This window comes from Leopardus geoffroyi, chromosome X (assembly GCF_018350155.1).
Source record: "Leopardus geoffroyi isolate Oge1 chromosome X, O.geoffroyi_Oge1_pat1.0, whole genome shotgun sequence".
In the NCBI taxonomy this organism is placed as follows: Eukaryota; Metazoa; Chordata; class Mammalia; order Carnivora; family Felidae; genus Leopardus; species Leopardus geoffroyi.
In genome coordinates this window covers 67,185,665-67,211,622 of record NC_059343.1, presented here as the reverse complement: position 1 = coordinate 67,211,622, position 25,958 = coordinate 67,185,665, and the positions used below count along the sequence as shown (strand labels likewise).

The 25,958-nt window shown below is 36.0% G+C and overlaps 1 protein-coding gene across 2 annotated transcripts in view; it reads right to left on the bottom strand.

Annotated features, from left to right (window-relative positions):
- The window catches only part of SH3BGRL (SH3 domain binding glutamate rich protein like), an 85,096-nt gene that overhangs the window by 5,751 nt on the left and 53,387 nt on the right, over positions 1-25,958 (bottom strand). The window contains exons 1-3 of one of the 2 annotated variants that reach the window (XM_045470785.1): positions 22,235-22,324; positions 7,572-7,757; positions 3,058-3,138 (exon numbers count right to left, since the gene is read on the bottom strand). In XM_045470785.1, the coding sequence (XP_045326741.1) occupies positions 3,058-3,138; positions 7,572-7,757; positions 22,235-22,237 (270 nt within the window). In that variant the 5' untranslated portion in view covers positions 22,238-22,324. Of the gene's footprint in view, positions 1-3,057; positions 3,139-7,571; positions 7,758-22,234; positions 22,325-25,958 lie in introns of those variants that run through there. The other variant, XM_045470784.1, reaches the window with a different exon arrangement.

Sequence of the window (25,958 nt, the reverse complement as noted above, 5' to 3'; positions counted from 1 at the left end):
CCTTGCTAACATGCACTGTTTTACTTTATTCTTACTCCTAGGCTTAAATGAGGATGTAAAGAAAAAAAAAAACTATCAGCTGACTGGCTCCACTATGAACTCATCAACTCTAGCTGGACCCTCTATTTTGCTCAGCCATACTTCCATTCACAATCTTAGTCTACTCTAGACTATTTTCACCAACTGAATCCTTTCAATTCTCCTCAAAGTTCTAATACCTTAAATTTCCCATCACACCTAGCAGATGACCTTACACTAAATATAAGACATTTTAAAATATGAACTTCTCTAACCTCCTTGCACATTAAAATTTCTATTTTTATCCTTCTCTTCTCATTCTGTCCAATGTCAGAAAAAAATGCATGTCCTCTCCTTTCCAAGACTAACTCTTCCCCTGGATCACTCACTTTTTTGTTTCCTACATGATGTTTGTTTTATTTTCCAGTCACTCAGGTTAGAAGCCCTGTATATAGCTTCACTTCTTCCCAGTTCTTTACATACACAAACATCTCATAAATTTCTATATCTTATTATACATGAGTTTTCTATATCTCCTAAATTCATTTTTCCTTTCCATGGCCACTACACCACTTTAAGCCCTCTTCATTACTTTTCTGGACTTCTAAAGTACCCTCTAATGGGTAGGCCTATCTCTAATATCTCATTTCTCCAATATTTTATAATCCATACAGCTTTCAAATTTATTCTCTTAAGACATAGATCAAATCACATCTTAAAGTACAGAGATAATATTATCACTGTATTCCCCCTTTTCCTACCTTGGCTTTTAGATATCTAGAGGATAAAACTGAAAGTACGTAACACAGCATTCATAATTTAGTCCAAACCTACCTAGTCAATCTCACCTCCTCTATTTAATATGCCCTATTATGGAGACATGCAGCACTACACTTTGCTCCCTGAAAATATCATCATGTGAAGCTATATGCAGTAGTTCCTGTTCTGCCTCTATGAAAGACACCTTAGTGTCATTTCAGTATTTTTGAATCCCTAACAGCTCAAATGTCACTTCCTCTATGAAACTTTCCCCAAATTCCTTAATAATAATTTATTATTATTTTCTCTGGATGCCTATGGCACTTTTTTTCACAGCATACAAATTTACTATAATATGTGTTGGATTATAATTATTTGTAGTCATATTTGTTATATAATTATTTTTATACTTTTCCTTCACTAGGTTAAAAACATTTTGAAGGTAGCGACTATGTTGTATTCTCCATATTTGTCTCACCATCAATGTCAAGTTAGTGTTTGGCACTCAATAAATACTTACTGAATGAATGACTTCTACTTTTAACTAAAGAAGAGGGAGTAATCAGTCACAGAAAACAGATAATCTTTCTTTTCATACTTCCTCTTATCTGAACTGAAATCAATGATTTAACTTGGGTTTTACTAACTTGATTAAACAGAAATGTCTTACCTAACATTTCTTCCAACTTAAATTATACAAAGCCTAAAATAAGACATTTTATTCATGGGAAAAGAAATTTGAGAAAGGAAACAGAATTTCATAGTGAATCAGACAACAATGTTAGTAAATGATCTCTAGTTGAAAACAAGCAATAACACAGATTCCCGAAATTGGAGAAGGAGCTGGAGTTCAAAGAATCCATCTAACATAAAATTAGTTGCTACGAACAAAACATAAAATGATAGAACAGGGGGGTATACATTCTGATTAAGCCAGCCTGTGTAGAAAAGACCTATGGTAAAAAGCATGGGGTGCCTGGGTGGCTCAGTTGGTTGAGCAGCCAACTTCAGTTCAGGTCATTATCTCTTGGTTCATGAGTTCGAGCCCCACATTGGGCTTGCTGCTATCAGTGCAGAGCCTGCTTCTGATCCTCTGTCCCCCTCTCTTTATTCCCCTCCCCTTCTCATGCTCTGTCTCTCAAAAATAAAAATAAACATTTAAAAATATTTTAAAAAAGAAAAGATCTATGGTAAAAAGCAAAGGTATATATTTTTTTTTTAATTTTTTTTTTCAACGTTTATTTATTTTTGGGACAGAGAGAGACAGAGCATGAACGGGGGAGGGGCAGAGAGAGAGGGAGACACAGAATCGGAAACAGGCTCCAGGCTCTGAGCCATCAGCCCAGAGCCTGACGCGGGGCTCGAACTCCCGGACCAGGAGATCGTGACCTGGCTGAAGTCGGACGCTTAACCGACTGCGCCACCCAGGCGCCCCAGCAAAGGTATATTTAAAGCCCATAGCTTTGAGACATTTCATTAAATAAGCAATTTAATTTTTGATTCTTTTCTTTATATGATCTCCCCTGGAAACACTGCCATTTGAAAAATTATTTGTTGTTGGCAGGGAGAAAGTCCCAAATTTAGCCAGCAATTTAGTGACCAGTTTAGAAACTCAAATGCTCTTAATTTTTATGTAATTTTTTAAATGTTTATTTATTTTTGAGACAGAGGGAGAGAGAGCGCGAGTAGGGGAGGGGCAGAGAGAGAGGGAGACACAGAATTTGAAACAGGCTCCAGGCTCTGAGCTGTCAGCACAGACCCCGATGCGGGGCTCGAACCCACGAACCGTGAGATCACAACCTGAGCCAAAGTCAGTGGCTCCACCGACTGAGCCACCCAGGCGCCCCAATGCTCTTAGTTAATTTGAATGGGTGACTCCAGCATTTACTCTCACACAAAGACAATAGATGCTGCCAAGAAGATTACTATGAGTAAGATGTGTTCTGTTGATGTAAAACCATTCATGACAGCTGAAATAATGGAGTCTTTAAAGTTGGTAACTACTTATTTATGAATGGGTCAATGAGAAATCTACTGCTTTGGGTAACTTGATGGGGAAGTCACTCCACCTACCTCCCACTCACATACTTTATGTATTTGATTATGCACATGTCTGCCCTACCAGGAATTAAATGCATGCAAAAAAGGAGCATTTCCTTTCAGCCATGTTACACTGCCTCTAGCTTAATCTGAATACATAATAAGGGTAGACATCTCACGGACTAAAAAACCCAGCAGCAATAAAATGGCTAATAAAGCAAGGAAAAAAAGGAATCATACCTTTGAACCAGGTGGAGCTGTCAAGCCTAAAAAGGCATACACTGCATTATTTTCTCTGGCTTCAAAGAAGGCATCATAGTCCTTAATGAAAAGAAGGAAAGGAGAATAAGCAATATGTAACCAACAAAGGAAATAAAAGAGCAAATTTATTCATAACTGATTGGTGAACCTTTTTTGGGGGGGCATATAGGTTATCGAATTTCCATAGTGCTAGGACTCTGGGAAATGTAGTAAAGAGTCAAGGCATGTTAGATCCCATTTAATGTGAGTTAGAATATATGCTATTTTGTGGGGCAGAAATTTCAAAACGGATTATTTAATATCACATAGTGTTTAAATCTGCCTCAGGCCAAGTAGCTTTCTCCACAGCTAAAGCAGCCAACTATTTGCCAGCAAGAGGTTGCTTATTTCTAGTAGGAGGCTATTACTTCCATTCCCCATTATTTCTCTTTCATTATTTATTAAGATAGAGATATCCTCAGAACCTTCAGTAGACTGAATATTAGCTATATATGCCCAAGACCATAAGAGTAATAAATCTGTGCTGTTTTTGGAAGGAGGGAATGAGATTTTCATGAAATATGACCAGAAGAGCAAATGGACCACAAAAAAGTTTCAATTCAGGGATCCATGAAAAGCCTCACATGACTGAATTTGGTTGGGCTTCCCACTGTCATCCTCTAAGCCACGAAGCATGTTTTACAAGTAACAAATAGAATTGCCTAAATTTGACTATGACATATAATCAATAGCAAACCTACTTAGAAAACTTGGAAACCTACTGCCTATAACTGGCCTTACTTTGTTTAATTTAAAACACACAGAAATAAGTCTGGCATTTTGGCTGATTTATTGGAGGTGAAGAGCACTCATAATTTTCTGGTTTCTCTAGAGACTTCCTCACCAACAGATTATCAATTATAGTTTTCTATATGTGTATGTGTAATTCCTGGTACTTGGAGGATCTGGAGATATAAATTTTAGATATATGTATAGTTCCTGATACTTGGAGGATCTCTCAAGCAATGGATGATCTTAAATTGGAACCTCACCCCAAGAAACATCAGAATTTCTCTCTCTTATTTAGAGATTCTTTTCACAGTCAGAATTGATTAGCCCTACTGGAATTTCCCAAGGATTGACTCAAAGCACCTTATCATGTACCCTAGATGTTGACAAAGGAATAAACCCTACACAGTAGGCACATATGAACAGTATCTTATGAGCTCACTCTTTGAGCTCACTATTCTAAAGTGAAACTAATTGGATACTAATAAACAATTTCATACTGAGACACATTACCTTTAAAGCACTCAAGGTAAACAATATACAAACAATATACATCATTTCTAAACTCAACCACTTGGAAGTAAACAAAATGTTAGTTGAAAGAGTCCAACAGTTGTAGAAGAGGTATTTCTTAACTCTTGTTCAAAGTAACAAAAAAAAATTCTTATCATCTTTAAGTTCATGTGAAAGAAAGTAGGTCTTCAACTATATTTAAATCTGATCATAAAATTGTACTCTACTGATCAAGAAATGCAACTCTAGTTCAAGTGTTTTGGGATCAAAGTATATATATTTTTTAGATGTTTATTTATTTTTATGCAGGAGGGGCAGAGAGAGAGGGAGAGAAAATCTCAAGCAGGCTCCACACTGTCAGCATGGAGCCTAATGCAGAGCTTGATCCCACAAACTGTGAGATCATGACCTGAGCCAAAATCAAGAGTCAGACACTTAACAGACTGAGCCACCCAGGTTGCCCTGGATCAAAGTATATTATCTTTTTTTGGCCTTGGACTTTGCAAGCCCAAACAGGTTTCTAACTCTGAGACAAAAGAACATTACCAGTTTCTCAGTTAACCCAGATTAATTAATTTATTCTGAAAATATTTATTAAGCACCTACTACATGCCATTTTTTTGGTGCTAAGAATACAAGAGCAAACAGAATATTTTTAATTCTTTTTTAATGTTTTATTTATTTCAGAGAGAGAGATAGAGAATGCAAGTGAGAGGGGGAGGGGCAGAGAGAGAGGGTGATAGAGGAAAGGCAAACAGGAAATGATAAGGAAACCCAAAGATTAACAACAGCAAGAAGCTACTACCACAGCTACAAGGTTAAAGGAAAGAGTAGAGAAGATATTACAAAACCCAGGAGCTGAGACATGTAATACCACAAAGGAGACATAGCCACTGTCATGGACACTTCCAGAAGCAAGAAAGAGAGGAATACCTTGTTTTTTCCTCTGTCTTCCACTCTACCAACTAGTATCTCCTATTATTGGCCAAACCTAATAGGTAGCCAGTCACCAATGGAGATTGGGAAATGTAATTACTGAGGTCAACCTCCCCCATAATACAGAATGGAAAAAAGAACGAAAATGGGATCTTTGCATAAATAGGAAAATGAAATACACGGTGTTTCAACAGCAAAGGTAAGAGGTTTAGAATAAAACAGATTTAGGCTTAAATCCTAGCTGTATGGTTTAGCAAGTCAGTTAGCCTTCTTCTAAGCCTCAATTTCTTCATCTATAATACAGGAATAACAATACCTACCTCATGGGATTAGTATGAGAACTAATTAATATAATACACATAAAGCATGTGGCACAATAGCTGACATATCATACATATGTTTTCTATGAATAGTTACTATATATTCTTCTCCATATGAGTCTGTATAGGGATAAATTTTAATTCTTATTGTTATTAAATTCCTAACTTAGTGTCTGGTATATAGCAGGCATTCAGTAAAAGTTGGATTCTCTTTCCATTAACAAATATTTATTTGATCAAGTCTCACCTCCTGCCCCTTCCTTTCCATCTCCTTATTTCTCAGTGATACCTTATTTCTATAACATACTCCATTCCTTTACAGTGTGGCTTCTGAGGGAGAAATAAACCACGTAAATGCTTCTCAAACGTTACCCTTATAACCTAAAATGTGCTTGTTTTCAAAGTCAAATGAGTTAAAATTTCTGACTCAAAAAAGTTAAGAGAATATATGCTGGCTTAGATTGCACTGGATGGCCTCTGAGGCCTCTTCCAGCTCCTGGTATTCAATAATTTGCAGAAATTTCCATTATAGAGGCACTGAGGTTTCACTATCTAAATGAAGAGCCTAATTGTCTTTTCCTTATCTGCAGAGTATGTCTTTACACATTGGCCCCATTAGCAGCAACAGATGAAATCTCCAGGATGCTCCTCAGAACTGAACAAAGTGAATTCACAGAGAAAATATTTTATGCCAATAAAGTTCTCAATTTTTCCATGGTTCCTCCCCTAGATTTTCTGAATTGGCACATAAAAAAGATCCCCACCCAAAAGTGTCCTTCTTACTTCCATATAAACCTATCAAGTAGAAGATTTGGATTGCTGGCTCTAATACATTTTTCTCTCAGTCATGCTAATTCTGAGGACATAGCAGTGCAAACAATTCTTTACTAGAAATTCCTATAGCCCTCACATATGCTTTCTGTACTGTGTCCATCACATGGATATATATTTATAACCACATTCCAATTGTTTCAGGTGTGTATGATTCTTCCGACATCTCACTCCCAACCACCTCCTTAAGAGAAAAGACTGTTTTATTTATACTTGCACTTGCCATAGTATCTAAAATTGCCAGAGACGACAGATGTTACTAAAAGAATAAAGGAAACTACTCTAGGGTTTAAATGAACTAAAGATGGCATACTTGAAAACACCAGTCACAAAGCAAAAACTCCATTTTTGTTTCCCTTGTTACTTACATGAGTTCAATTAGCTAACTTAAGATTTTATGAAAATTCATTAATAATATCAAAATAAGGGGCACCTGGGTGGCTCAGTCAGCTGAGCGTCCAATTCTCGATTTCCATTCAGGTCATGATCTCACAGTTCATGAGATGGAGCCCCACATCCAACTCTGTGCTGACAGTGCAGAGCCTGCTTGGGATTCTCTCTCTCCCTCTCTCTCTCTCAAATTAAAAAAAAATATATTTTAAATAATACCAAAATAAAAGTATTACTAGATTCAAGTAGGAAATAAGATATTACTCTTTTTTAACTACTTTTAATCTAAATAAGTAAAGCAGCTGACTTCTTTCAGAAACTTCTTCATGGACAGGACAGAAACAACACAATTGCTCTAGATAGAATTCAGATGAAGAAATGGAAAGGCAGGGCACCTTCCTAGCTCAGTCGGTACAGCATGCAACTCTTGATCTCAGGGCTGTAAGTCCGAGCCACAGGATGGGTGTAGACATTACTTAAAAATACAATCTTTAAAAAAAGGGAAAGGAAACTATGTGCCCAAGGTCTGTATTTATGCATTTACAGGAAAGTTGTGAGGTAGGGATGGATTACTCATCCATCTGCTTCCTAGTAGAAATATCCTAGCTGCCTAGGTTGGATGAAGAGATGAACAGGATAAATGGCTGTATGCAAATTTGGGGGTGTAGTGAAGGGGATAGGATGGATGTGAGGCGATCCATTTCGGTAAAACAAGAGTTTAAATTGGTTTCTTACCCCACGGTACTGGCTTTCGTTGAAAATCTGAGGTGGCAGGGGGTACCCTGTGGCTGGTCGATTGTTTTCAGGTACATTTTCTCTCATCCACTTTCGATTCTCTTCATTGGCTGCAATGTCTTTTTCTTCAAATCTTATTTTGTTAGCTTCTAAAAAACCAAGCACATCTTGCTGTTTCTTCTTAATCTAGAACCCAAAGGACAAAGAAACTATATTGTTGAAAAAAAGATTTTGTTGTTTTTATTTTTCAAATTAAAAGCCAGTGTTTGTGAACTAGCTGAAATTAATTCAGACACGGATCAAGATTTGGGGTTTCACAGAAGATATGTAGCTTTTCTTCTTTATTATTTTGTTGTTAATGATGTCTCACAAGTGGATTGAATAGCTTTAAGTCTACAAATCCGTTTATAAACCTATTTTTTTCTTTATCCAAAGAAAACTCCCACATCTAATGATGCAGAAGTGAGGCTAGCTAATGCATATCAATAACCTAAAGTGCAGTTAAATCAAAACCGAGTAGTGGGAAGCTTTGCTTTCTGATTATCTACAAGCTTTTCTTAGTTTCAGCCTCATAGAAAATCTTTCCAAATGACTTGAGATTATGTCCTTTTTTTTGCTTTAAATTTTATCTTTAATTTTTATTTTTGTATTTTTAAATTAAAAAGTCCATAATTATTATAGCTTCTAAGTGATTTTAGATCTTTCTCATGACAGAATAATTCTTAAAAATATATACCTGCTAGCATTTTTCCAGTTATTTTTTTTAATTAACTTTTTATTTTAATCCCAGTGTATTTAACAGTGTCATATTAGTTTCAGGTGATTCAACAATTCCATACATCACCCAGTGCTCATCACAAGTGCATTCCTTAATCCCCATTACCTATATCACCCATTCTTGCCCCCCACCTCCCCTCTGGTAACCATCAGTTTGTTCTTTATAGTCAAGAGTCTGTCTCTTTGTTTGTCTTTCTCTTGTTTTCTTCCTTTGCACAACTGTCTTGTTTCTTAAATTCCACATATGAGTGAAATCAGAGGGTATTTGCGTTTCTCTAACTGACATATTTTGCTTAGCATAATACTTTCTAGCTCCATGTCCTTGCAAATGACAAGATTTAATTCTTTTTTATGACTGAATAATGTTCAATTATGTATATATACCACTTTTTTTTTCATTCATTTATCTATTAATGCATACTTGGGCTGCTTCCATAATTTGGCTACTGTATACCATAATGGAATAAACATAGGGGGTGCACTTATCCTTTTTAATTAGCACTTTTGTATTTTGGGGGTAAATAGTAGTGTGATTACGGGATCATAGGGTAATTCTATTTATACATTTTTGAGGAACTGTTTTCCCCAGTAGCTGCACCAGTTTGCATTTCCACCAACAGTGCAAAAGTGTTTCCTTTTCTCCACAACCTCACCAACACTCGTTTCTTGTGTTTTTCATTTCAGACATTCTGACAGGTGTGAGGTGACAACTGATTGCGGTTTTGATTTGCATTTCTCTGACAGTGATGTTGAGCATCTTTTCATGCATCTATTGGCCAACTATCTTCTTTGGAGAAATGTCTGTTCATGTTTTCTGCCCAGTTTTTAATTGGATTATTTTATTTTTGGGGGTGTTGAGTTGCATCAGTTCTTTATATATTTTGGATACTAACCCTTTATTGGATATGTCATTTGTAAATATCTTTTCCCATTCAGAAGGTTGCCTTTTAGTTTTTTTTACTGTTTCCTTCACTGTGCAGAAGCTTTTTGTTTTCATGTAGTCCTAACAGTCTATTTTTGCCTTTGTTTCCCTTGCCTCAAGATATATATCCAGAAAAATGTTGCTATGACCGAGGTCAGAGATATCACTGTCTGTGCTCTCTTCCAGGATTTTTATGGTTTCAGGTCTCACATTTAGGTCTTTAATCCATTTTGAATTTATTTTTGAGTATGGGAAAAGAAAGAGGTCCAGTTTCAATGTTGCATGTAACTGACAAGTTTTCACAAAAAACCTTTTGTTGAAGAGACTGTCTTTTTCCAATGGGATATTCTCTCCTACTTTGTCGAAGATTAATTGCCCATATAATTGTGGGTTTATTTCTGTTTTTTCTATTCTGTTCTATTGATCTATGTGTCTATTTTTGTGCCAGTATCATACTGTTTTGGTCACTACACCTTTGTAATATAACTTGTAGCCTAGAATTGTGATTCCTCCGGCTTTGCTTTTCTTTTTCAAGATTACTTTGCTATTCAGGATCTTTTGTGGTTTCATACAAATTTTCAGATTGTTCTAGCTCTTAGAAAAATGCTATTGGCATTTTGATGGGGATTTCATTAAATGTGTAGATTGCTTTTGGTAATATAGACATTTTAATAATGTTTGCTCTTGCAATCCATCAGTATGGAATGTCTTTCCATTTCCTTGTGTCATCTTCAATTTCTTTCGTCAACGTTTTAGAGTCCAGAATACAGGTCTTTCACCACTTTGGTTGGGTTTATTTCTAGATATCTTATTGTTTATGTTGCCATTGTAATTGGGGTTGATTCCTTAATTTCTCTTTTTGCTGCTTAATTATTAGTGTATAGAAATGCAATAGATTTCTGTATGTTGATTTTGTATCCTGCGATTCTACTGAATTCATGTATACCCTATGACTTCATGTAGTAGAGGCTAAAGGCTGGGATTGTGATGCCTCCTGCTTTGGTCTCCTTCCTCAATATTACTTTGGCTATTCGGGGTCTTTGGTGGATCCATACAAATTTTAGGATTGCTTGTTCTAGCTTTGAGAAGAATGCTGATGCAATTTTGATTGGGATTGCATTGAATGTGTAGATTGCTTTGGGTAGTATTGACATTTTAACAATATTTATTCTTCCAATCCATGAGCACAGAAAGTTTTTCCATTTCTTTGTGTCTTCTTCAATTTCCTTCATAAGCTTTCTATAGTTTTCAACATTTCTAAAGTTTTCAGATCTTTTACCTCTTTGGTTAAGTTTACTCCTAGGTATTTTATGATTCTTGGTGCAATTATGAATGGAATCAGTTTCTTTATTTGTCTTTCTGTTGCTTCATTATTAGTGTATAAGAATGCAACTGATTTCTGTACATTTATTTTGTATCCTGTGACTTTGCTGAATTCATGTATCAGTTCTAGCAGACTTATGGTGGAGTCTAATAAATAAAATGAGGGTTGTTGGGGGGGGAGGGAGGAGAAAGTGGGTGATGGGCATTGAGGAGAGCACCTGTTGGGATGAGCACTGAGTGTGTTATGGAAACCAATTTTGTAATAAATATCATATTAAAAAAATAAAAGAAACTTGATTCTTGACATGACAGACAAGAAACTGAGGCTAGCAGGAGAGCAACTGTTTCTTCCAAGTAACAATTGTTCAGTGGCCCTGCTTTGTGTCTTTGGCGGGAAGGATACCTTGATTCTCAACCCTGACATGTGGACTGAAATAACTTCACATTCTTTGGGTGGAAGTGAGGGGTGTTTGCTCTTTTCAAAAGATTGATTTAAATTTTTGGACTGTGCCAGTGTCCACTTGCAAACGCTTTTATGTGCTGAAGAGGATACCAATAACCTTTTAACTCCAAAGTAATTTCTTGTTTACAGCAGAAGTGAGGCAGAACCTCTGTTTATCTTTGCAAGCCTATGGGATGAGAAAGATAAGGGGAATAACCTCAAGGTTGACAAGACACCTTTACTTTTGTTAATCATCTCTGCTCTGGCCTGCTTTGCCTGCAGTGCAGTAGTCCATAGTCCAATTTCACCAATTTACCTAACCTGGACCTATTCTCCTATGAAAGCAGCTTTCTGCTATAGTACTAAATTTGGGGTGCTTTCACTCTGAATTTCTAATATAATTCCTATGTATTGGGCATCTTTGCACTGTTTCTATTTCAGGCCTTTGCCTCTCTCTACTCTTGGGGGCTCTGCACCCCCTCCCTATTTTGGGGTGCCTTTGCACCTCCTTATTCCTGGCACCTTTGTGCTTCCCTATTCTTGGGGTGTCTTTGCACCCCCCTATTCTTGGGGTGCCAATTTGGTTTACCCAAAATTGGGTGTGAGCAATTTTATGACTTTGTATTTCTTTATGCCTTGTCAACCCATTGGTGTAAGCCCAGGGGATTCCTAAGCTTATTCCCCACACCGTTTGTACTTTTGTTCCAGTCAGGATTGAATCTCATAAGCTTCACAAGATTTAGAATATCTGGGCTCACAGAAGTTATGGTTCATCTAGCATAGAGAGATACTTTGGGTTATTAGAAGGTATTTGTTAATTATTCCCAAATTCACAGGAATTTCAAATTGTGGTTGTTTTCAGACAAGACTAGGAGATATATATTGTCTTATTATTTATTTCAATCAATCACAATTACCATTTATAAAAGGCCCATTAAGTGACAGCAGCCAAAGTATGTCTTTTACATGTTATTTCATTTAATATTTAAAAAATGTTAATGCTTTTTACTTATTTTTGAGAGAGAAAGACATGAGTGGGGGAGGAGCAGAGATAGAGGGAGACATAGAATCCAAAGCAGGCTCCAGGCTCCGAGCTGTCAGCACAGAGCCCGATGTGGGGCTTGAGCCCATGAGCTGTGACATCATGACCTGAGCTGAAGTTGCATGCTCAACCTATTGAGCCACCCAGGCACTCCTTCACTTAATATTTATAATATGCTATAAGGAAGATATTACCTCCACTTTATGGATTAGAATACTGAAGTTAAAAGAAGTTAAGTAGGAGGAGCCGAGAAGGTGGAACAGCATGGAAGCTTTCGGTGTGTCTCCTGTCCATGAAATACAGCCAGGCCACCACTAAACCATCCTACACATCTAGAAAACTTATTGGAAGATTAAGACAACAATCTGCACAACCTGAACCACAGAATTCAGCAGAGAGAGAAAAAACTCATTTTTATTTCCAATTTTTATTAAAAATATCTGTCTTTAATTTTTATTACTATATTTTTACTTTTGTGTAAATTTTGTCAAATTCTACTTTACTTCCATCATTTTAATTTAGTCTACTTCAGGGTACTCACCTTTTCAAATTTTCAAACAATTTCCTTTTTTTCTTTCCTTTTCTTTTTTTCTCTTTTTCATTTCTTTTCTTTTTCTTGAATGCAGAAAGATAAAAGCTTCATTTTTACTTTCAATTTCTTTTAAATATATTTTTATTTAAATTTTATTACTGTATTTTTTGCTTTAATGTAAATTTTTTTCAAATTCTATCTTACTCCCATCATTTTATTTTAGTCTACTAAGGTGTATTCACTTTTTCAAATTTTCAAATGGTTTCCTTTTTTTCTTTTCTTTTCTTTTTTCTTTTTTATCTTTTTCATTTCTTTTCTTTTTTCTTTATCTTTTTTCTCTTGTTCGTTTCTTTTCTTTTTTCTTAAATACAGAAAATGAAAAAATTCATATTTCTTTTTAATTTTTATTAAAAATATTTTTCTTTAATTTTTTTCTACTATATTCTATACTTTTGTGTATATTTTTTTCAAATTCTATTTTACCCACATCATCTATTTTAGTCTACTTTAGTGTATCCATTTTTTCAAATTCTCAAACGATTTCCTTTTTTTTTTTCTCCACCCCCACTTTTTTTCCCTCTAATCTGTCAGACCACTTTCAACACCCAGACCAAAACACACCTAGGATCTAGAATAATCTTTTTGATTTGTATCTGTGTGTGTTTTTTTAATTTTTAATTTCAATATTTTTTTAATTTTAATTTTAATTTTTTTATTTCAATATTTCTACCTCATTGATTCCTTTTATCCCTTCAAAATGGCAAAATGAAGGAATTCACCCCAAAAGAAAGAGCATGAAGAAACGACAGCCAGGGATTTAACCAACAGAGATAGAAGCAAGATGTCTGAACCAGAATTTAGAATCACGATAATAAGAATACTAGCTGGAGTTGAAAACAGATTAGAATCCCTTACGTCAGAGATAAAAGAAGAAAAAAAAAGCCAGAATGATATTAAACATGCTATAACTGAGCTGCAATCACGGATGGATGCAGCGGTGGCAAGGATGGATGAGGCAGAACAGAGAATCAGTGATAAAGAGGACAACTTATAGAGAATAACGAAGAAGAAAAAAAGAGGGAGATTAAGGCAAAAGAGCACGGTTTAAGAATTAGAGATATCAGTGACTCATTAAAAAGGAACAACATCAGAATCATAGGGGTTCCAGAGGAGGAAGAGAGAGAAATAGGGGTAGAAGGGTTATGTGAGCAAACCATAGCGGAAAACTTTGTTAACCTGCAGAAAGACAGACATCAAAATCCAGGACCACAGGGGACTTGCATTAGATTCAACAAAAACCAACCATCAACAAGGCATATCATAGTCAAATTCACAAAATACTCAGGCAAGGAGAGAATCATGAAAGCAGCAAGGGAAAAAAGTCCCTAACCTACAAGGGAAGACAGATCAGGTTTGCAGCAGATGTATCCACAGAAACTTGGCAGGCCAGAAAGGAGTGGTGGTATATATTCAGTGTGCTGAATCAGAAAAATATGCAGCCAAGAATTCTTTATCCAGCAAGGCTGTCATTCAAAATAGGAGAGAGAAAAAGTTTCCCAGACAAACAAAAATTAAAGGAGTTTATTAACACTAAACCAGCCCTGCAAGAAATTTTATGAAGGAGTCTCTGAGGGGAGAGGGGAGAAAAGATGAATATATATATATATATATATATATATATATATATATATATCAATAGCAAACAATATATATCAAAAGCAACAAAATATTAGAAAGGATAACAGAACACCACCAGAAACTCCAACTCTACAAGTATAATGGCAATAAATTCGTATCTTTCAGTACTCACACTAAACGTCAATGGACTCAATGCTCCAATCAAAAGACATAGGGTAACAGAATGGATAAAAAAAACAAGATACATCTATATGCTGTTTACAAGAGACCCACGTTAGACCTAAAGACACCTTCATATTGAAAGTAAGCGGATGGAGAACCATCTATCATGCTAATGGTCAACAAAAGAAAGCCAGAGTAGCCATACTTATATTAGACAATCTAGACTTTAAAATAAAGACTGTATCAAGAGATGCAGAAGGGCATTATATCATAATCAAGGGGTCTATAGATCAAGAAGACCTACCAATTGTGAACATTTATGTGCCAAATGTGAAAGAACCCAAATATATAAATCAATTAATCACAAACATAAAAAAACTCATCGACAATAATACCATAATACTAGGAGACTTCAACACTCTATTCACAGCAGTAGTCAGATCATCTCATCAAAAAATCAAGAAAGGAACAATGGCTTTGAATGACACATTGGACCAGATGGACTTAACAGATATACTCAGAACATTTCATCCTAAAGCAGCAGAATACACATTCTTCTCCAGTGCACATGGAACGTTCTCCAGAATAGACCATATACTGGGACACAAATCAGCCCTAAGTAAGTACAAAAAGATTGAGATCATACCATGCATATTTTCAGACCACAACACTATGAAACTTGAAATCAACCACCACAAGAAAAAATGTGGAAAGGTAACAAATACTTGGAGACTGAAGAACATCCTACTAAAGAATGAATAGACTAACCAAGATGTTAAAGAAGGCATTAAAAAGTGTATGGAAGTCAATGAAAATGATAACACCACAACCCTAAACCTCTGGGATGCAGCAAAGGCGGTCATAAGAGGAAAGTATATAGCAATCCAGCCCTTCCTAAAGAAGGAAGAAAGATCTCAGATATACAACTTAACCTTATGCTTAAGGAGCTGGAAAAAGAACAGCAAATAAAACCCCAAACCAGCAGAAGACAGGAAGTAATAAAGATTAGAACAGAAATTAATGCTATTGAAACCAATAAAACAGTAGAACAGATCGATGAAACCAGAAGCTGGTTCTTTGAATGAATTAACAAATCTGATAAACCACTAGCCAGTTTGATCAAAAAGAAAAAGGAAAGGACCCAAATAAATAAAGTTAAGATTGAAGAGGAGAGATCACAACCAACAAAACAGAAATTAAAAAAAAATAGTAAGAAAATATTATGAGCAATTATATGCCAATAAAATGGGTAATCTGGAAGAAATGGATAAATTCCTAGAAACATATACACTACCAAAAGAGAAACAGGGAGAAATAGAAAATTTGAACAGACCCATAACCAATAAGGAAATTGAATTAGTAATCAAAAATCTGTCAAGAAATAAGAGTCCAGGGCCAGATGGCTTTCCAGAGGAATTCTACCAAATATTTAAGAAAGAGTTAACAACTATTCTCTTGAAGCTGTTCCAAAAAATAGAAATGTAAGGAAAACTTCCAAACTCTTTCTATGAAGCCAGCATTACCTTGATTCCAAAACCAGACAGAGACCCCACTGAAAAGTAGAACTATAGATCAATTTCCCTGATGAACATGGATGCAAAAATCCTCAACAAGATATTAGCCAACTGGATCCAACAATACATTAAAAAAATTATTCACTATGACCAAGTGCGATTTATACCTGGGCTGCAGGGCTGGTTCAATATCTGCAAAACAATTAACGTGATTCATCACATTAATAAAAGAAAGGACAGGGGTGCCTGGGTGGCTCAGTCCGTTAAGCAGCCGACTTCAGCTCAGGTCATGATCTCGCGGTCCGTGAGTTTGAGCCCCGCGTCGGGCTCTGTGCTGCCAGCTCAGAGCCTGGAGCCTGTTTCAGATTCTGTGTCTCCGTCTCTCTGACCCTCCCCCGTTCATGCTCTGTCTCTCTCTGTCTCAAAAATAAATAAACGTTAAAAAAATTTTTTTAAATAAAAAAAAAATAAAAGAAAGGACAAGAACCATATTATCCTCTCAATAGATGCAGAGAAAGCATTTGACAGAATACAGCAACCTTTCTCGATAAAAACCCACAAGAAAGTAGGGATAGAAGCATCATACCTCGAGATCATAAAAGCCACATATGACCAACCCAATGCTAATATCATCCTCAATGGGGAAAAAGTGAAATCTTTCCCCCTAAGGCCAGGAACAAGACAGGGATGTTCACTCTCACCACTGTTATTCAACATAGTATTAGAAGTCTTAGCCTCTGCAATCAGACGACACAAAGAAATAAAAGGCATCCAAATCATCCAGGAAGAGGTCAAACTTTCACTCTTTGTCGATGACATGATACTCTATATGGAAAAGCCAAAAGATTCCACCAAAAATCTGCTAGATCTGATCCACGAATTCAGCAAAGTTTCAGGATATAAAATCAATGAACAGAAATCAGTTGCATTCCTATACACCAGCAATGAAGCAATAAAAAGAGAAATCAAGGAATCAATCCCATTTACAGTTGCACCAAAAACCATAAAATACCTAGGAATAAATCTAACCCAAGTGGTGAAAAGTCTGTATGCTGAAAACTCTATAGTTTATAAAGCTTATGAAAGAAATTGAAGACACCAAGAAAAGAAAAAAGATTCCATGCTCCTGGATAGGAAGAACAAATATTGTGAAAATGTTGGTATTCCCCAAAGCAATCTACATATTGAATCCAATCCCTATCAAAGTAACACCAGCATTCTTCACAGAGCTAGAACAAATAACCCTAAAATTTGTATGGAACAACAAAGACCCCGAATAGCCAAAGCAATCTTAAAAAAGAAAACCAAAGCAGGAGGCATCACAATCCCAGACTTCAAACTATACTACAAAGCTGTAATCCTCAAGACAGTATGGTACTGGCACAAGAACAGACACTCAGATCAATGGAACAGAATAGAGAACCCAGAAATGGACCCACACATGTATGGCAACTAATCTTTGACAAAGCAGGAAAGAATATCCAATGGAATAAAGACAGTCTCTTCAGCAAGTGGTGCTGGGAAAACTGGACAGCGACATGCAGAAGAATGAACCTGGACCACTTTCTTACACCATACACAAAAATAAACTCAAAATGGATGGAAGACCTCAATGTAATACAGGAAGCCATCAAAATCCTGGAGGAGAAAGCAGGCAACAACCTCTTTGACCTCAGCCTCAGTAGCTTCTTACTCAACGCATCTCTGCAGGCAAGGGAAACAAAAGCAAAAATGAACTACTGGGATCTCATCAAAATATAAAGCTTCTGCACAGCGAAGGAAACAATCAGCAAAATTAAAAGGCAACCAATAGAATGGGAGAAGATATTTGCAAATGACATATCAGATAAAGGGTTAGTATCCAAAATCTACAAAGAACTTATCAAACTCAACACCCAAAAAACAAAGAATCCAATGAAGAAATGGGCAAAAGACATGAATAGAAACTTCTCCAAAGAAGACATCCAGATGGCCAGCCAACACATGAAAAAATGCTCACCATCACTCATCATCAGGGAAATACAACTCAAAACCACAATGAGATACCACCTTACACTTGTCAGAATGGCTAACATTAACAACAGGCCACAACAGATGTTGGCGAGGATGCAGAGAAAGAGGGTCTCTTTTGCATTGTTGCTGGGATTGCGAGCTGGTGCAGCCACTCTGGAAAACAGTATAGAGGTTACTCAAAAAACTAAAAATAGAACTACCCTATAACCCAGCAATTTCACTACTAGGCATTTATCCACACGATACAGGTGTGCTGTTTTGAAGGAGCACATGCGCCCTCATGTTTATAGCAGCACTATCAACAATAGCCAAAGTATGGAAAGAGCCCAAATATCCATCAATGGATGAATGGATAAAGAAGATGTGGTATATATATACAATGGAGTATTACTTGGCAATCAAAAAGAATGAAATCTTGCCATTTGCAACTATGTGGATGGAACTGGAGGGTATTATGCTAAGTGAAATTAGTCAGTCAGAGAAAGACAAAAATCATATGACTTCACTCATATGAGGACTTTAAGAGACAAAACAGATGAACATAAGGGAAGTTAAACAAAAATAATATAAAAACAGGCAGGGGGACAAAACAGAAGAGACTCATAAATATGGAGAACAAACTGAGTGTTGCTGAAGGGGTTGTGGGCAGGGGGATGGGCTAAATGGGTAAGGGGCATTAAGGAATCTACTTCTGAAATCATTGCTTCAGTATATGCTAACTAATTTCGATGTAAATTTAAAAAAATAAAAAAATAAATTTAAAAAATTAAAAATAAATAAATAAATACATACATAAATAATACATAAATAAATGGGGGGAAAAAAAGAAATAATTACTATAAACACCCAGTACTCCACGTGGTGAAATTGTTGTCAATAAATAGTAGCTTCAAAAAAAGACTCGGGCAAATCTGAACTTATCCATGTAGCATGTAAACTCTCACCAGCATGGATTACAAATTCACTTCTGAATTTTATAGAAAGGTACAGAATAAAAAAGAAGTGGGACAGCAGTGGGGATTGGGCTAATGGGAACTTGAAGAGGTAAACTAAAAAATAAAAGAACTTGGGGTGTTTCTATAAATCAGTCCCCAAGAGGGGCGCCTGGGTGGCTTAGTCAGTTAAGTGTCCGATCCTTGGTTTTGGCTCAGGTGATGATCTCACAGTTCATGAGTTCCAACCCTGTATCCATTGGGCTCTGTGCTTACACTATGAAGCCTGCTTGCTATTCTCTCTACCTCTCTCCTTTGGCCTCTGTCTCTTTCTCTCAAAATAAATAAATAAACTTAAAAAAATATAAAATGACCTTATATTCACCTTCAGACTATGACATTATTTTGCATTCAAAAAGAGATACTGACAGTACTATTTTAGAAACACACATTAAGAAGAAAATGAGTGCAGATTTGACAGACAACAGCTAGAAATGTTTGATATTCCAATTATTGTTACAAACAATAAAAATGACTTCATTTTACCCCTGGAATTGTAACATCACAGCAGTGAAAATTTTATCTTTTCTCAGAGAATGTATATTTTCACATTACTAAAAGCTTATTTAAGAGAATATTTTTCATAGGGTTTCCAGTCTAACTTTACATCTCCAATTGTACCTTTTTTTTTTTTAAATCCAAATGACTATCTCACATGCACAGTCTTTTTACCTTTACTCAGCCACATTAGAATGGGCCTTGGGGCTGGAACACTTATGAGATAAAGATCCCAAATAGCCTGTGCTTGAATGACCACCTTGTGTGGATATCTTTCTTGTTTCATGCTCATTGAGTATTCTTTTGTCTTTTCTTAAAGCACGTACTTTACATGATACCTGGTCACCCCCACTGTTACATCTGTCTTCCTTAGGGAGAGGACAGTGTTCCTTCCACTATGGCATGAAAGGGATATGCATAAGGAAATTCACAAAGAGGGGTGCCTGGTGGGTTCAGTCAGTTAAGCATCTGACTCTTTATTTCAACTCAGGTCATGATCTTACACTTTGTGAGATCAAGCCCCACGTCCGACTCTGCACTGACAGCACAGAGCCTGCTTGGGCTTTTCTTTCTTCCTCTCTCTGCCTCTCCTCTCCTCTGCTCTCTCTCTCTCTTTCTTTCTCTCTCAAAAAATAAACATTTTTGAAAAAAAGAAACAAATCACTATGAGAGATGTCCTGGCCCTGGGTAACCAACACCCACCTTTGAAACTGATCTTTTTCTGTCTGTTTTCTATGTTTAATAAAGCATTGCTGCACCCCCCCCCAAAAAAAAAGAAGTAAATTTACTCAAAGTCACAAAGCTAGTGCCTGGCAGAGCTGGCATGCAAACTTAGATATCTCTAACTCCAAAGCTTAAATTAGTACACTACAATTCCATATCCAACTTCATGACATCTTACATAGATTTAAAAAAAATTATACAAGGTTAACATACTCTTACAAAGAGCAACAACACTTTTTGATGTGTTCTTACTATATAATTTAATGCTAAATTCTACTTACTGGACTATAATTTTGCTTCCATTATCATCCAAATGAGTATGCACACAATTTAATCAATCTCCACATCATTATGAACAAAAAGTAACTAGAATACCCAAATCCAACATTAGGATCCTTTGCTGCTTGAAAAAGATTAGTGCTGGATCCCTGCCTAGGTAATGTTAGGGGCTACCATTCAATCAAGCATGGTAGCTACACTTCTGGTGAGCATAGGATAATGTACACAGAAGTTGAATCACTATGTTGTACACCTGAAAATACTGTTAACATTATGTGTCAACCATACTCAAATAAAAAAATTATAAAAAAATAATGTAGTTTCTAAGTACATACTGGGCCTCAAGGCCATTGTTCTTACCCTGATACAAGTAAAAATAAAATAAAATAGATATTATTTATGGTCTCAAGAAATTTAAAAATTATAATCATAGGATTATAAATTCCATACTAGCAGATAATTTAAGCAATGGAAACTAGCCAGCCCTTAATCAAAGTCTGGCCTCTTTCTGCTGGATGGAAGTGGGTGTATTAGGGCTGGGGTAATGAGGGGAAACAAAAGGACAGACTTCACTTTAGGGTTTGCTAACAATAGGCTGCAGAATTTTATATGAACTAGGTTCCTGTCTGCATTGCACCAAGTGTAATCTAACTCCAAAGTTTAATATAATAATTATTACTTATTAAGGTTTTTTATGGGCCAGGCATTATACTAAGCCCTTTACATCCTTATCTTTTTTTCACATGCTTATCTTATTTTGTTTCCACAACAGTGTTATGAGGCAGCTGCTATTATTTTCATTCCATATTCACAGATGAAGGAACTAATGCTCAAATGGATTAGAAACTTTCTTCAAAGCACACACTTGCCCAAGATTTGTATGAGTGAAAAGCACCACTTAAATACTAAGCATGATGAATAACAAAATAATGCACTACCACACTTGTTATCTCATACTAATTATACTGTCAACTTAATGATGGCTCTTTGAGTGAAGAGATGGTTCATATATTTTGTATCATTCTTACTTCCAAAGCTTGGCCTAAAGTAAGAGCAATAAAACCATTGATTGTTTCAAAGGTTTTATACACAGGGTAGATTTTTCTAGATAATCCCTTTAATCCTTTCCCACTCTGAAGTTCTGTGATAATGAAACAAACATGGCACAAGCAGTAAAGCCGTTACGGAACTTTAAGACTTGATAAGAAAAAGTTACAGTGAAGAAGCTGTTATTCATATGAACCCAGTGCCTTTATATATATATATATATATATATATATATATATATATATATATATATAAAGTTCTCCATTTAAAACTGTCACATATTTGAACAAATAAAGTGTGAAGTTAAGAACATTCCGAGGTGCTTCCACAAAAGTGTCAGTGACTGGTGGCCATAGGTAGCTACAGGAAATTAGTGCTAAGGGTGAAATAGGGTAACAGGTATTTTAGACTGTTCTGGCTGCTTTGGGAATGCCATTAAAGCAAAAACTTTGCTTGACACAAATCACATTGTTATAATCAAATATCAAAGCTAAATATTTGTGACAAGTGCGAGTTTAACATATGTGGATCTTATGTTCCAAAATAATTCAGACTAAGTTTGCACTAAGAATTTAACAATAAACTATAACAATAAACTATCAATCTATTCCAGCCTCCACTTCCCTGCTCCAACCACTTATCATTATCAAGCTCAGTACAAAGAGATTTCAATCTTCTTTAGGGGAATTTTATTAGAATAAAGGAAATTTGGCATATGAAGAGGTATTTTATAGTTAGCAAAAATGTTCTCTAACTCACCATCTCTTTATGCAACAAATTCTGGCCGTAAGGAAACTTAATTACACAAATGACGGCTTCTTCCTAAAGCCACACTTCCTGCAAATGCTACAGGGCTTCTAATTCTGGTCAGACAGATTCTCCAGGCAGCCTTGCCATATAAGGATAAGCAAAAACACAGAAATCCTCCAACAGGCTAATGTAAGGTCACAGGGCAGGCATATGAAAACCAAATATGGTAGCTAAATTCTCTAGCTCACAACAGATACTTAAAAAAAAAGGGGGGGGGGGGGCTGTAACCACCAACTCCAAACTATCAGTGCTTGAATCATAAAAAACTAAATAATCTGTTCTTATTACTGTAGCAGATGACAAATATGAGCCAATATACTGGGTACTACATTAGCTCCATCTTTTTATTCTTTTCCTTTTCAACTATAAGAAAAGCTACTGTGAAATGTGCTGCCAACATGGACACATTCAACAACAGGGTATTGCATCTGAAGAAATAAATTAATTAAATCTGTCCCTGTACAGAAACTAATGTAGATTTCTGAAGTATCTCATGTGAATAGCTTCTGCATCATTGTAGGGGAAGGCACTGTATTGCACTATGACCAAGAAAAATATCCATGTAAGTGACATCCTTTGGTACTAAGGATAAGTCCTGAGGAAATCCTTTTCCTCACTTGAACTCCAGGATAGAACAACATCTTGAGATCTGGTCCATGGCCATAAAGAAAAGATAATTTCCCCTTTGCCCTACCAAAACCACTACAGCAGTAATAGCAACAGTTAAGATACTGTCTGTCCAGTGATCATAGAATTTCAATTAGAATTATATGCCTTTACAATTTTGAAGGCTGGTTAATTCAGTTAAAGTCAAATAAAATTAGAAGCATTTTGAGAGTGTGCATCAAAAGCCATGGAAACATTCATGTTCCTTGATCCAGTAATATCACTTCTGAATTCCTAGTTTAAGTAAATAATGCAAAAGAGGATAGAACTTGTGCCTAAAGAGTTTATGCAATGTTTTGGTGTGTTTTTATTGTTGTTGTCATTTATTTATTTTTTTAGCAGTGGAAGATTAAAAATTGCCTGCATCAAACTATTTGGACTTGGTTAAGTGAACAATGGTGTGATCATTCAAAAGATTGCTGAGTACAATTGAAACTGACCACTGTATGATTATGTAGCAACAAGGAAAAACATTTATGATATAAACAGTGAAAAAAGAAGTCTAGAGAATCATGTATTTGCTATGAATCCAACTTGTGACAAGGAAAACTGTGTTTTTTAAATATCAGATAGGAATTCAAACACAATTATTATTACCTCTTATACAGATAGTAGGAGTGCTATCTCTTTACAACTTGCTCAGGAGACTGAGTGGTGTTAGGATCATGAGATTATGGGGATTCCCTTGCCAAACTTTTTTAGTGGTGTTATAATGCTTTACACACGTTAAAAAATATTTCAAAAATCAATTTATGTATATAGAGCTCTTAATAAAGGCAGAATAGTATAATGCAAAGACAATAGATTATGGAACTTGTGGCAAACACACTGTCATGGGGCTCCATTATCCTTACCTGCTAAGATTCACTCCCTTGTATAATGCCTTCCCCCGGAGTATGGAAATGAACTGTTTCTTGCTTCCAATTAACAGAATATGGCAAACGTGATGGGATGTAACTCTAGTGATGATATTGTAAGGCTTGACCTTTCTTGCTAACCCACACTAGAGTTTCTCTCTCCTTTGTTACATATGAAAAAGCAAGCTGTCATGAGTACTCCAGCCTCAAGGAAATTAATTCTGCCATCAACCATGAGCTTGAAAGTGGATTCTTCCACAGTGGAGCCTCTAGATGACAAACCAGACCTGGTTGACACTTTGATTTAGGCCTTGTAGAGAACCCAGCTAAGTTATGCCAGATTCCTTTATGCACTGACACTGTGATATAGTAAATGTGTACTGTTTTTAGCTACTAAAATGATAGTACTTTGTTACATAGCATAGAAAATTAACACAAAACCTGACTGACTTGGGCTTGAATTTGTATCCTAGATTTCTTATCTGTGTGACTAAGCAAATTAATTAAATTTTCTGAGTCTCAAATTCCTCATTTATGAGGTGAGAGTAATAGCATTCACTTCCAAAAATGATTATAGAAACAAATATAGATGAGAGAAGCAATGTACCTCTCATACTGCCTACAATAAAATAGGCTGGATTGTAAACAATAAGCTCTTTCGTGGATGGAACCTTGTCTATCTTGCTCATCATGTTATCCAGTACCCATTATCATATCTTACCTATAGCAGGTGTTCTATAAATGTGTAACAAGTGAGAAAATAAATAAATAAATAAATAAATAAATAAATAAATAAATGTTAACTCTCAAGGAATGGTAGCTACCTATTTTAAATATTCGTAAAGAACCCTTGTTCTCAAGTTATTAAAAACAATGAATTACACCATAGTACATCAATCCTATTACAATACAGTCCTTCCAGAGCTATATAGTAAGGGAATGCAGATGAAGAGCCAGGCTCTAGAATCAAACTTATGAATATTGTATTTGCACCATTCAATGTAACTTTTTGATAAGCAGCTATCAATATCAATAGAAATTGCACATGAGGATGATAAATAGGTGTTTAAAGCAAATAGTGTAGTCACTAGGTAGTCACTACCAGACAAATGCTTTGTAAAGTGCTGGGATGACACCTCAACATTCAAAACGTCTAATGACTTCCCTCACTCATTTGCTGGGGCGCTGAGAAGCAAGATGGGCTGTTAAGCACACACACCCAGCAAATGTTTGAGGGGCCACTCAGACTTTAAAGTTCTTCCAAAAAAAAAAACCTTAAAAAGATGAAACTGTTTACTGCATCACAGTAAAATTCCAGAAGTGTTGTGTATAGAAAATGTGTCAAAGTAAGAAATTTTATCTGATAATATCCATAAAAATGTCCTTCTAATGTAAGAGAGTCTAATAGAAAGTTGTCTGACGGTTATATATTGCCAAACAATACATTTCTTGAGTCTTAGAGTAAATTTTCATTCAAAACATCCTGCCAAGGATGCATGGCTGATGCAGTGGGTAGAGCATGTGACTCTTGATATTGGGGTCATGAGTTCAAGCCCCATGTTGGGCAGAGAGCTTACTTAAAAAAAAATTTCCTGCCAAATTATAAAACTGCTCTTTTTCTTATATTGGTTACTTTATCTGGTATCTATTAAACTGCTCCAAATGTGAAATAATTACCACTCCCAAATGACAGATAAATCTGAAGCAGTAGAAAAAATTCCAAGGTTAAGTCAATTTGAACCACGAACCCTATACCCATGACACTTAGCTAGTGTTCACTATAAAAGTCCACCAACATTTAATTCCTTTAAAGGGGGAAGGCCATGGGGCGCCTGGGTGGCTCAGTTGGTTAGGCGACTGACTTCGGTTCAAGTCATGATCTCACAGTTCGTGATCTCGAGCCCCACATCAGGCTCTGTGCTGACAGCTTAGAGCCTGGAGCCTACTTCAGATTCTGTGTCTTCCTTCTCTGTACCCCTCCCCTGCTCACGCTCTGTATCTCTCTGTCTCTCAATAATAAATAAATGTTAAAAATTTTTTTAAAAAGGAAATAGACCAAAAAAAATGTGAAACAATGAGTAACGAAGTCACTGAATTAATCTCTGTAAGCCCCCCAAAATCATTCTATGAAGAAGACCAATAATACTCCC